This window comes from Pezoporus flaviventris, unplaced genomic scaffold, assembly GCF_033815535.1.
Source record: "Pezoporus flaviventris isolate CSIRO_AGI_PZ_B2104156 unplaced genomic scaffold, CSIRO_AGI_Pfla_v1 ptg000005l, whole genome shotgun sequence".
NCBI classification, from domain to species: domain Eukaryota; kingdom Metazoa; phylum Chordata; class Aves; order Psittaciformes; family Psittacidae; genus Pezoporus; species Pezoporus flaviventris.
The window spans coordinates 20,413,635-20,426,877 of NW_026892553.1; the positions used below are offsets into that span (position 1 = coordinate 20,413,635).

The window sequence follows — 13,243 nt, forward strand, 5'->3', positions numbered from 1 at the left end:
CCGGGGCACCGGGCCCGCCCGTGTGGGGCTGCCCCCCGGACCGGGCCCCGCTGGCGGCCGCCGGCGGCCGCCATGTTGGGGTGCGTGTTCCCCCCCCCGGCGCCGGGCAGCGGACACACCCCGGTGTCACACTGAAACCCGTCCCCCTGCGCCGGGCGGGGCCTGTCGGTGTCACACTCAAACCCGTCCCCCTCCTCCGCCCCGGAGGTTCCGGCGCGCAGTGACGCAGCACGTCCGCCCCGCCCCCGCGCCGGAAGTGCCCAGAGGTAGGCGGCGGGGAGGGGCGCGCGCCGCCGGGTGCCGCAGCGTAACCGTTCCGGGCGGGCCCCGCGGCCGAGGCGCGGCGGGATGGACTGAGAGGAGCGGCGGTGAGGAGCGGAGCGGGGAGGAGCGGCGGGGCCCGGCCGGGGCAGGCCGAGCAATAACCGCGGTTTCTGTTTCCCCTCAGGACGGCGCGGGAGCAGCGGGGCCTCGCCCTTCTCCTGAGGCGGGCCGGGGCTATGCGAGGGCCGCGCTGCCGCCTGCCCTAGGCCCGGGCCTGGCGGGGGAGCGGCCGCGGGGCCCGATGCGGGAGTACAAGGTGGTGGTGCTGGGCAGCGGCGGGGTGGGGAAGTCCGCCCTGACCGTGCAGTTCGTCACCGGGACCTTCATCGAGAAGTACGACCCCACCATCGAGGACTTCTACCGCAAGGAGATCGAGGTGGACTCGTCCCCGTCGGTGCTGGAGATCCTCGACACGGCGGGCACCGAGCAGTTCGCCTCCATGCGCGATCTCTACATCAAGAACGGACAGGGATTCATCCTCGTCTACAGCCTGGTCAACCAGCAGTCCTTCCAGGTAACCGCGCCCGGCCGCGGGGGGCTGGCCCCCGCTGTCCGCCCTGCGGACGCGGCCGTTCCTGCCCCAGGGCCGGCGCTGGGGCGAGGAGGAAGTGTTGGGGTTGGCCACGTGTAAGCGCCCTCTCGCTGGAGGGGCACAAGCGGGGATGCCCCGCGTTCAGCAGCCCCGCTTCCTGCTGCAGGGCTCTTGGCTTTGCAGGGCCTTCCCGGGGTGCCACCATTGTTAAATCCCCCACCGGGGCTGCAGCACAATGAGCCGCTCCCGCTTCCCCACCAGAAGCTTTTGGCAATCCCCTACCATGAAGAAATCCCTTGGTATTAAAATAGAGACTTCCCCTTTTTCCCCCTCTCCTCCTTCCCAAAAGGAACGTTTCTGCACGGGGTCTTGCAGAGTCTCTGTGCTGCAATTGGGAGCTTTTAAATAAGCTGCTATTTTCCGCCCCCTCTCCCAAAATATGTGTGTCTAATATAAGCTCGATGCTTTCCCAGCGTAGGTGGAGTATTGGAGAGAAGAAGCGAGCCATATGTGAGGATTTGTGGGTCCAGATTTCATTTCTACTATCACGACTCGCAAAGTGGAAATAGCTGCCTCTCGAGATGGGGCTTCGTTTGTGGGCAGTCAGTGGGTTTAGCAGCACTAGATGCAGCACAGGAATTTGCAGCCACTGCTTTGCCTTCTGTTGAAGAGTTGGGTGTATTCCAGCTGCTTGGCAAACCCCCCCTACTGAAGCAGTGTGTTTGTGTTTGCTGGAGACTCTACTTTATCTTAGCAGAGGCCTTGAACTCGCTGGAGACTTATTTCTATACAAAACAACAGCAGTGACATTGGGATGCTTCTGCCCTTGTTTTCCCTTTATTTGGGACCAGCGAGTCCCCATTATTCAAGGAAGTTAGTAATCCACCCTGTTAATATTGAGTTATTCTTGTCTGTCCATAGCATGTGTACCCTGAAGCCTGTAGGTGCAAACCCCTTTCTGTAGTTCTTTCACACAGTGGTAACTTCAGGTGTTTAAGTTGCTTTGGTTTGGAGCTATGCAAGAACTTGTAGAACTTAGTACTGATAGTAACTTCCACCACTCAGGGGGCAGAGGAGGTTGACTCAGCCTTTCAAGTGTGAACTCCCAGTGTTAGCTCAGACTTGAATAAATGCATCTCTAGGTAATAAAATCTCTTTACAGCATCTAATTTGGTTGCTTACGTGTGATTAACTGTGTTCACAATGAATTATTCTAAGCATTGCAAGAATGAGAAGGCTTTATGTAAATGACCACCAGCTTTCTCCAGCTGTAGACTAAACACGAGCTTCCTAAACGACTGTGTAATGGCATCTGCTGCGAGTGGTGCAGGTTGTTGGGCTGGAGACCACTTCTTCAGACAGCTGAAAGCAGCTCTGCTCCATCTTCCTCTAGATGAGCTGAGAATTGCTCTCAGTGCAGTTTCTGCTTATATAGACAGATACACTTTATAAAGTGTGCATGCATTTATATAAAACTAAACCCCTTCTTTTATTAAAGGTGGGTGTTAACCTTCTCTGTGCTCTAGATCCTCATGAATCTGAATTTAAGATGGCCCTGATGTGTTCTGAATCTTCAGTTGCATGGGAGAGTTGTTAAAACATGCTTCTGTGGTGGCTCTAGAGCAATTCCATGTGGTTACCGGCACTTACTAACCAGCTGGGTTGTTTGACCAGGACATCAAGCCGATGAGGGACCAGATTGTCCGGGTGAAGAGATATGAAAAAGTTCCTCTGATCCTAGTGGGGAATAAAGTGGATCTGGAGTCGGAGAGGGAGGTGTTATCTGCAGAAGGCAGAGCCCTGGCTCAGGAGTGGGGCTGCCCCTTCATGGAGACTTCAGCCAAGAGCAAAACGATGGTGGATGAACTGTTTGCTGAGATCGTCAGGCAAATGAACTATGCCTCCCTGCCTGAGAAACAAGATCAGTGTTGTACAACTTGCATCGTCCAGTGAGAGAAATCAAGAAAAACCTCAATCATGGCCATACAGAGCAGGTTGGTGGAACACTCATAACTACCTGAGGTGCATAACCGTGCTGTCTGAGTAAGCAGATACAGTGTGCCAGGGAGTCTGAAGTTAAGCAGTCTAAACTGGAAGGAGCCTTCCTCCAAAAGAGGTGGAAGCTTGTGCATTCAGTTGCACGTGATGACTCGAATCAAGCAGATTCTTGTGCTACTTCATCAGGGTTAGTCAGGGAACGCTGCATTTACCTGCAGGAATTGTACAGTAAAACAAAGTGTGTGATCTCATTGCACCTATTTGACTGTCAGTGTGTTTGACGTTATGTTATCCCTAATGGTCTGTGACGTTACAGTGGCTTTCTTCATTGGTTGTAGTTGGTACCCGAATTATTGCAAATAATGGGAATTACCTTGGAGTTCAGTGGGATTATTGTTGTGATCACCTTTCCCAGTAGGTTTGCTGAAAAGACTTTGAACTTATTTAAAGAATAAGAAGTAAATTGTACAGAAACCGAATGTACTTGGAGCACGTTTCTGCCTTATCAGTGGGATAAGTTTAAGAGAGATCCACCCTGAGCTGTGAGGAGTGGCCTGGAGCCCACATGAAGTAGGCAAGGACGTGTGCAAAGTGCTCTTCATCTAAAATCCCCAGAGCAGAGAACACGCTATAAAATGGCTTCTCACTGCACAGCTCCTTCCTGTGACTCATGAGAGGTGTGGCAAGAGTGCAGCGCTCGGAGGGGCCTCTGCAGCTTCCCCTGTCTCGGGTATTGCTTTGGTTTCATCCTTCTTCCCAAGGGTAGCTGCTCTTGGCCCCTCATGCATGTGGTGGTCTTTCTCAGTACCTCTTTCACCTGATAGTGTGGCTGGATCTGTTCCTTCTGCACACAGCAGAGCTGTCACTCCTGTGCAGGGTGGTTCTGGGCATCCCACTGCTCTTGTTCTGTCTCTGTATGGTGGTTTTAAGTCTGGTTTCACCACTGGCTTGAATCCATGTTACTGAAAAGGGCTCTTCTACATCACTGGTACGCTCTGCAGCCAGCTGGTCCATCAGACCTTCAGGGGTCTGCAGGGCCTGTCTTGGCAAGCAGCTCGGTGTGTTCTCTGAAGGCAAGTGCAGGGATGAGGGAGGACATGAAAAGACACTGCCACTCGTGAGTGCTGCTGTCCTTGAGGCTCAGGCTCCAACTGCCACGTTAGGAACTTGCTTGAGTCCAAGGAGCTTTCTGCATCTGAGTGACCAGAGAGAAAATAGGTTGTTACTGGAAGCTTTGGACCATGTATCCTCTTTAATCTTGAGCGCAGACTCAAAGCTTGTCTTTGAGATAGGTATCAAGTGCTTTGTGAATGTAAAATTCTAGATACTCCTGACCCAGGCACTGTCAGACTCAAGATAATACGTGATGGTTTTATCTGCGGTTCTGTGAAATTAAAAAGGGCTGCTGTCTCCACCTAAGCCGTGTGTGTAAGTTCCAGCTTTTCTTGCTGAAAGTGAGCACACTGCTTGTATTGGAGCAGGTTAAACCACAAAGTCTTTCCTTGTCCACTAATCCCTAACTCCTGCAGAGCCTTTCAGGGATATAGGAAGGAGTAAATCAATGAAATCACTCCTTTAAGAGTGCTGCAGGGTTAATGTCTTGAATTGCATGTAGTAATGCGATGTTGCAGCTATTTCTAAGGCAGCTTCACAAATGAGAGTGTGTGGACTTGAAGTATGCCAAAGGTTCTGGCAGTCCTTGGGTTACTGGTGGTTCATCCCGTGCAGGTTGCAGTCCTCAACTCTGACACAGTCAGGCCTTTTATCCATGAAATTTGTACTTGCACATTTGGTTACTTTGAGGGAGGCTTCTAGATTTAGTATTAAATATCAAGTTTAATCTTAAAGGTGAAATTGAGGGAGGGGGCAGGGCCATGTGTTATTCCTTGAATGCTTAGATTTGATGAGTTTCCTAAGCGTGCTCTTCCTTCAGAAGAAACAGCTGTATTCTTAAGTCTTTGTGACCTCTTGAGACAGAGGATGCTCTAAGCTTGTGTAATACAGATTTCCTCTCTTTCATTCTGCCTAGCTCATAGGTCAGGCTTCTAGCAGCAGAATGCTTCCTTGCTTCTAGGAGGGGCTGCTTCTGCCCAGTGTAGTCTCATCACCTGTGCCAAACAAGTAAGTCTGTCCTTGGACAGCTTCCTGGTCAGTCCAGCTCTCACCATGTCTCAGACCTCTGTTACCCTGGCTCCTCGCAGACTCATGCTCCACATCTTTCATTTCAACCTCACATTTTTGGGCTATTTCCTTCTTCCTGGCTCCCACTCTGTCCTTGTTCTTTGACTAGGTGTAGGATCTCATTGACTTAATGATAAGCCTTTGCTGCCTGATAATTCCCGTCTGATGTGCTCTAGTGTAGGATTGCTGCTGATGGTGTCTTGTGATAGCTGTAATCAGCTCTGTAGTTCTTCTGCTCATCTGTGATCCAGGGAACAAATGCTGCTTCTCAAACATCTGCTTCAGCAGTGACCTCTCCCAGGTAAAGTGTAACTGAGAAAGTGGAACCAGGGGTCTAAAAAACCCGTGTGTCAGAGGCAGGCTTGAACTCTAGCGCTGTCCTAGCATGATCATCAGCATCATCTCTGTGTTCTGTGACCTGTCTGCATCCAGGAGGAGTCTTAGGTCTGGATTAGTTAGTTCAGAATCAAGTACATAAAACCAGTCTGTGTCTCTGCAGTTCTTCTGGAGAAAACAGTTGAGGGGGTGAATTATATGGTGGACTTGGTTTTATCTAAGGCTGTTTCAGTGTCAGGTACCACTGACCTCTCTGGTGCTGATACCTCAGCCCATCTGTCGGGTATGATGTTGCATAGGTTCTTCCACAGTATGAGTAGCATGTGCTGAAATTGCTGTTCAGTCAGCTGCTTTAGGTGAAATGAAGGATGGACCAAAGCCACATCATCAGGATAAGCCATAGTTCCTTTTAGAAACATGCATTGTTCTTGCATCCTGTCCCCCCCCTCCCCTTTCTTGCTTCTGCAGTGGTCTGCTGTTGTGTGATTGCTGCAGTCGGAGGTGTGAGGTTTCCAGGGGCTGCTCTCTTCCTTGCTGTAGGATTTCTCTTGAACTGTCAGTATTAGTGTTTCATGTTTTAACTCCTCTTTAAAATGCAGCACCTCTTACAGTGCTGGTGTGTTAAAGGTTTTCTGTAGAGATACTAATAGGGTTGGGAACACTTTAACACTGAGGTGAAAGACTGATGCTGGTTGGTGATTTCTAAGGACATGACTCCTATGAAGAAATTACTTCAGGAGTAGAGAAGAGTCACCAAAACCCCTGAAAAGCCAAGGTTGGAGCTGCACTGAAGTCCTGGCATGTGCACATGAAGGGCAGGTTTCTGCAGACTTCAAGCTTCAGCTCAGGCTTTCAGGGTACCATTGCAGATAAATCTTGTGAAGTGCAAGCAAGTTGTCAGAAATACAGTGGGTTGGTCACACCACTTACATTTGGGTGCTTGATGGAGAACAGTGGCACACGGTGTGTCCCTGCTGAGGCTGTGTACATGTGGTGGTTTAGTAGTAATTTAGAAGACCTGAATGCTGAGAACTCAGATGCTGATACTGAATTAGTTTAGCTCATCTACCTGCTTCTAGAACTTCTGCCATTGCTTCATGTTGCTGGGTGCTGTAGTGCCTCCTACCTCTTTCATATCTTTAGAAGCAATTTAATATCCCACAGGGGCAGCAGTTACAAAGTTCATAGCAGTACGTTGTTAACCTGCTTGCCTCTTAAGTTACTGGAGTTAGAGGAGGAGAACCTCAAGAATGCTGCTGTGTAAAGCAGTGCTTTGGAAGCTCTGTGGCAAACCAGAGCTTCTGCCCTGTGGGAGAAGCTGGGTTCACTTTGAATGTGTGTTGAATGTGGCTTTCATTAGTTATTTTGTTTAAATTGCAGATAAAACTCAGAGGAAACTTGCACAGATGCTGCTTTGGAGAACTTTCAGCCCAGGTTGCAGAGCTGAGCCTTGGTAAACCTGTCTCTATTACAGCACATTGCCATACATCTAAGTGCATAAGGTTGGTGGCCTGCAGGATCCACACACCTTAATCAGAATGCTTAGCATGTTTACCATAAGTTTAAAGATCTGTTCTTTCTCTATCAGTCCTTTTATAGCTTTCTAAGTTCATATAATGGCTAATATGCAAGAGTTCATTTTTAATATTTTAATTGATTTCTTTAATCAATTTCTGAACTTGTATTTATTAAATACTTAAACTCAGTATTACCTACTCAATGCCTTTTAAAAGAAGAGAGTTTTAATGGAGAATAAATTGAGCCTTAAACAAATGGTTACTTCTGTATATTACCTCGCATCAGTGCTTATTCTGTTGGCAAAGTTTTCTTCTACAGTGTACTGGGTCATTCTTTGAGACTTTTTGTTTACGTGTGACAGTGTCAGGAGGAGATACTGAAGGCACCTCTGTTGTATGGATGTAGTATCCCTTTCCTCGGTGAATGCACTGGGGCACAGTGTCTGGTCCAATTTGACAGTAGGGATTGCTTGGCTTGGGAGGTAAAGTCTCCTGCTGATGTTTCTTTTCTTGCAGTCATGGGTCTCCTAAACTCATTTAATCAAAAATGACAATTGTAGCATTGAAAAACGGCAGCACACTTTTCCTTCGGCTGAGTTTCTAAACTTGCTTGTTTACAAATAGCTTCTTTATGCCTTGGAAAAGGGATAATGTATCCTTCAGGATGGGCTTTATGCCTGATTGGTCAGCTCAGCTTTGCCTGGCACATCGAGACATCTACTAGACCTCTGCACATGTAAATCTAATGCAAATAAGATCACTTTACATTTTATAGTTCCTAATATTTGTCTTTCTGAATAATATTTTAAAGCAATATTTGTTAAAGTTTTTCTTGCACTGTCACAGATTGCTTTTTTAGTTGGTTTGGTTTGGTTTGGTTTGATTTCCCAAGAAACCAGTTTAACATTAGAGACAAGTTGGTGTGAGAAGTGGAAAAGCACCAGGTTTCAGTGATACTAACTGCGAGCGTGCTTTAAACAGCCATTGCCTTCCTTATTGTTTACCTGAGCAACATATTCTCTGAATACTTGAAGATTTTAACAATAACACAGGTATAAAGAGCAGAATGAACATGTGCAAAGACCAGATGGGATTCTTTTGTTCAGTTTAACATGTTGCATACATGAGAGCTGTTTTCTAGCAGTGGTTTCAAATGTGTACTTTTTGTTTTGCAGAAGTATAATAACTGCAGCTCACCTACTGCACCAAAGTCCTAGGTTTTTAGGAGCCCAGCTTTAGTCATTTGAACATGCTTCTAGAAATGTCCATTCTCTCCCTGTAATAGCTAAAGAACTTGGAGAAAAGCTCCAGCAAAAGTAGTGATGGATAGATGAGGTCAGGCAGTTGGAAACTCACCAATTGTGTTGTGGATGATGGCATTTCAAACAGTAAAAGCTGACCGGTACAGTATCTCACACTAATGTGTTTTATTGCTAATAATGCAGGCTGACTTGCCAGTGGTAGCAGAAATAAAGGTTCTGAGTCTACGTTCAGTGTTGAATTGGGATCCTGAGCAGAGGAGGAGGAGGAGGGAACAGCAGGTTTCCTGCTTGGGTAGCGAAACACCCGCTTTTAGTTTTCCTGTGGGGTTACTTGAATTATTCTTTTTTCCCCTATTGTACAAACCTGATGGAGAGGCTGAGGCTAATGCTTAGGTTTGCACTTTAATACCAGAATTAAACCAAACCTTGTCTTCACAGTAGGTTTCTTTTGTTGAAGTGATGCTCGTTGATCTTTTTTGTAGGTTGTAAGGAAGTACTAGGAAATAAAAGTAATGCATCAAGATCTTAGTTTTGTCTAAGGGGGAAGGAGTTGGTTGCTATGAAGCAGTGGTTCATTCCTATGGGTAGTTATCAAACCAGTGTTCATTGTCATGGACCTCAGCACAAAAAAAAAATGGAAAAAGAATTAAAAAAAGGACTTTAAAACTTGAACTAGTTTAGAGTGACAGGACTGGGAAAACAAGAGATGGTTTCTTCAGCACACTTTGGGGGGAAAAAGGGACCAAAAGTTATTTTAGGCTTCCTCAATAGATTGCATGTGAAGTTGCTTATTAGAGTAAGAGGCTAATAATAAATGCAATATGTATTGTCTTTACTATGGCATCTGTTTAGGAGTTGTTCAAATCACTGCAGTAGGGCTCTACAAAGACAAATGTAACCTACCATCATCTATCTAATGTACTGTATCTTTATCAGTGATAGGTGAAATCTGGAATAACAAGTGCAAAACCAGAACAATTACCTATAATGCTTTGTAAAAAAGGATTTTTCCAGTAGATTCATTCTTGTCATTTTGTAAGACAACCCTACAGTCCACCTGTTTGTAACTTTTTTAATAAAATAGATACCTGTATTACCAAGCTGGGCTCACTGCTCTGTGTTCCATCCTTCCCAAGGGGCTGAACTCACAAAGCAAGGTGTTTTGGGGGGTTCTGGTTATTCAAAGCATAGTAACCACATCTGAATTGTCATGAGTGACTGCTTCCACTGCAGGAAACGGGGTGTGCAGCTGTGCTCAGGCTGGGTGCAAAGCTCACGGTCTCAGGTGCTCTGAGTAGAGAGGAGGGGAGCAGGTGCTGGGCTTTACATTGTTACTCTGGGAGCCTGTTCAGAGCAGTGATGGTCCCTCTCCTCGCAGGCCAGGGTGATGAGGCCTTTATTGAAACAAGTCTCTGTGGGTGGTGGGAGGCAGGAGCCCGTTGTAACAGGGTTGAGCCACAGTGATGATGGGATCTTGCTGTGATGCTGCCAGCCATAGAACCATAGAATCCTAGACTGGGTTCTGTTGAAGGGACCTTAAAGCTCATTCAGTTCCAACCCCTGCCAGGGACGGGGCAGCCACAGCTTCCCTGGGCACCCTGTGCCAGCGCCTCAGCACCCTCACAGGGAAGAGCTTCTGCCCTCTCAATGCAGTCTAAATCCAGGCTGGCTGTTTCGGGGAGCTCCATAAGCATCTTTTTCTCTGGTTTAGCAGCTCCTCCTGTAGCAGTGCAGAGCCCCTGCAGAAGCCTCCCCAGCGCCTCACTCCCCCATGCAGGCAGAGGACAAGTGTCTGGCAGCATGGCTATAGAGAGCAGAGACTGGAGCAGGCTCCCACCTCGCACGGGTGACAGGTACAGGAGGTGACACAGATGGTGATGGTGATGGTGATGAGGTGGCACTGACACGGGCGGTGCCAGCCGCTGGAGCCCTGCAGCAGGACAGCCCGAGGAGGAAGTGCAGCAGATACCGGCATGGGTGGAGGGTGACCGCGCCTCGGTGGAGCTGTTATCTGCGCTAATGGGCTTGGCTGTAATTACAGCTGGGAGCTAGGTGGAAGTGTCTGGTCTTCATTAAAATGAGATACGGGTTCTAAACCCGTCCGTGTCAGCCTGTTGGAGTTACCCCTGCTGAGAAGCCAGCAATCCTGGTGCTTGGTTTGCTAGTGGGTGCTTCAGTTTGTGAGTCACTTCCTTGGCAGCTGGAGGAGGTGATGTACAGTGTGCTGCACACGTAGCTGGAGGCAGGCTATGTGCAGAGGTGAGGTGCTCTGTGCTCTCTGAAAGGGAAATAACCTGGCTTTTGGGGCTTTTTATCTCTGCCTGGTCAATGCAGCTGCGAGGAGCAAAGACTCAGCTGTAAATCAGCAGCAGCGTTCAATTCAAAGGTCAGATCCTACCTGTAGTAGTTTCCTGGCTCTGCTGAGGGCAGCATTGAGCTTATGGTAGCTTGGCTGGCAGCAATGAGACAGTTCAATTACAAGATTGTAGGGGATGAAGTTTGTTGTTCTCCATGGAAACTGCATTTAGTACGGAATCAACTCACTTTCCTCTGGAGCTCTCTTTCAAAGCTGGGGTTCTCTTCAAGTCCTTCCAGAACGTCTTGAGCAACACTGATGGCAGCAGTGACTGCAAGGACTGAGGAGGAAGTCCCTCATGTTGCAGGACCCTGCTCACTGTCCACCTCCAGGAGGCTTTGCTGCTTGCTTGGTTGTGGTGTGTCCATGCTTGGTGTTCTGTCTGAGAGTGCGGCGACAGCTTCCCAACAGTGCCTGGCTTCCCCCGAACCCCATTCCCGGTGCTAAGGCTGGAGTGGGGTTACTGGTTCTTGCCTTGGAAGACCAAGTGGTAGCTGTGGCTCATCCCTCCTGGGGGCACAATGGGGAAAGCCGTGCTAAAGCTGGGCAGTGCTTGGACTCACCTTCCGGCTTCCACATGCAGCAGCGCTGCAGAATCACTTTGAGCTGCTGGCATGCAAAGAGGTAAGTAAAGAAAGAGCGAAGTTAAGAATGTGCTGAGATTTATGACAGCATCCGTGTCTGCCACCCCTCTGTGGCACTACGGTGTAGCTGGCTCAGACTCAGGCTTCTTGAGCTGCGTACTAAAGGCTATAATTGATTTGGGCGACATAGCCTGACGTGAGGAGTCCCTGCCTGTGGCAAGAGGGTTGAAACCGGATGATCTTAGGATGATCTTAAGGTCCTTTCCATCCCAAACCATTCTGTGGTTCTATGGTTCTCCAGCTGACTGCACTGTGAACCAAACAGACCATCGGCTTCCTGCGCAGTTTCTGGCTCCTCTTTTCCTTTCCCCCCACCTCCAGGCTCACCAGATCCGCAGTTTGGTGTCCTTGGAAGAGCTGCCTTGCCATTAGATGTAAATGATCTGGCCAGCCAGAAAAGAGAAAATAGGTTTGGAGTTTGAGACATCGCTTAAGGGCCACTTGTCTGATTTGGGAAGTGGCAGATAGGCTGATTAATCCTCAGCTTGGGGTTCATCCTTTCTCCTGTAAGCAGATTCATAATGGCTGTGTAATGAGCAGCAGCGTGGCTGCTATGGGAAGACAGGAAGAAATACACTGGATTTTAGGAAAGCTGACGTTGGAAAAGGGAGGAGGCGGCTCCCGGAGCGCGGCTGGAGCCAGCTGGAGGTGGTGGAGAATTCCCAAAGGCAGCGTGGGACAACCAGCGCCTATGGGCCCTGCCTTGTGTGTTGAGAAAGAGTGAAGGGAAGAGAAGGGAGTGGGGGAAGAGAGGCTGCATGGGAGGAAAACAGGCTCACAAACTGGGCGTCAAGATCCATACGGGGAGATGGGTTTGACCCGTGGCCCGGCGGTACCCGGAGGATGTTTCTTTGCATAGGTGTAATCAAGGCTTTCTCAACCAGAGCCGATTGTCTTGAGGCAAGAGGGAAACCGCATCTGTCATGAAAACCAGCAGTGTAATTCCTTGGAATTCCATCCTTTCCACTAAGATTCAGCCTTGCAGATTCACCTTGGCAGCTTCCTCAGATGAAGCCTTCGGCGGTAGAATACTCGCTGAGGAAGCTTAGCAAAGGTTTTCATCATCAGGGCCCTTAATTCCCTGCTGAGGAGCTGCTGCTGCTTCCAGTCTTGTAACAGCCAGAGCCGCACGAGCAGCGGAGCAGACGCTTCCCAACTCCCATCCAGGTTTCTGCAGGGCGGTGCATGGGGTCTGTGGGCTTTCCCTTGGGGAACAACCTAGGGAAGAGCTGCACATGGCTCATGGAGAGCCTTAGGGAGGGGTGGTTGGTTTGACTCCCTGACGGCGTTCCTGAGGACAGAGCTTGGCCATTGGAGACCCTGTTGCGGGACCGCTGCGTTCCAGGTGAGCTCCCAACACTTCTGGCTGTCGCTGTGGGGATGTGTGGGTGCACCGGGAATGGGTCATGCCTGGAACAACTTGCGGACAGCAATACCAGTCCTGTGCTTTGTGCTGCTACACAGATGTAGTGAGGTATGGCTAACAGATGGCTTTGGAGGCATCAGCGCTCCTTCGGCTGGATGCATCCATGAGGCTTGCAGAAATGGCTTTCTCGTGTCCTCGCAGTGATCTGTTTGAATTAAACATCGCAGAGTGCCCTTTATAGAGCTGTGCCAACCGAGTGCAACTGGGGTATTAAAAATGAGCTACTGTGCTCTGGAGAGCACCAGAGCCAGGCTCTTCAGTAGCTTCTTGTAGAGCTTGTGCTGTTACCCGCATTGGCTTGCAGCAAGCTGCCCTCCTCGGTGCCTGGGAGTGGTTGCTGCATAGCAAATCAGGGCTGGGAAAGGAAGCACAGCGAATACACACGGGTGCACGCAGGCTGCCCTGGTGCTGCGCGGCGCTGCTCGCCCCGGCAAACCCCATGGTGGGCTCTTTGTGGCTGGGCTCAATCACCACGAGAGGGAGCTTGGAAGCAAAGAGCGGGAGCAGCAGCATAGAGCCACAGGCACCGCCAGGGATGGGGCAGCCACAGCTTCCCTGGGCACCCTGTGCCAGCGCCTCAGCACCCTCACAGGGAAGAGCTTCTGCCTAAGAGCTCAGCTCAGTCTCCCCTCGGGCAGGTTAAAGCCATTCCCCTTGTCCCCACTGA

At 49.4% G+C, this 13,243-nt stretch overlaps 1 protein-coding gene across 1 annotated transcript; it reads left to right on the plus strand.

Annotated features, from left to right (window-relative positions):
* Window positions 1-240: 240 nt before the first annotated feature.
* On the plus strand, window positions 241-9,250 carry RAP2C (RAP2C, member of RAS oncogene family). The gene is made up of 4 exons (XM_061446289.1): window positions 241-368; window positions 449-838; window positions 2,531-2,850; window positions 6,752-9,250. The coding sequence occupies exons 2-3, from the start codon at window positions 566-568 to the stop codon at window positions 2,807-2,809; spliced, it is 552 nt and encodes a 183-aa protein (XP_061302273.1). The 5' UTR covers window positions 241-368; window positions 449-565; the 3' UTR covers window positions 2,810-2,850; window positions 6,752-9,250.
* The last annotated feature ends 3,993 nt before the right edge of the window (window positions 9,251-13,243 follow it).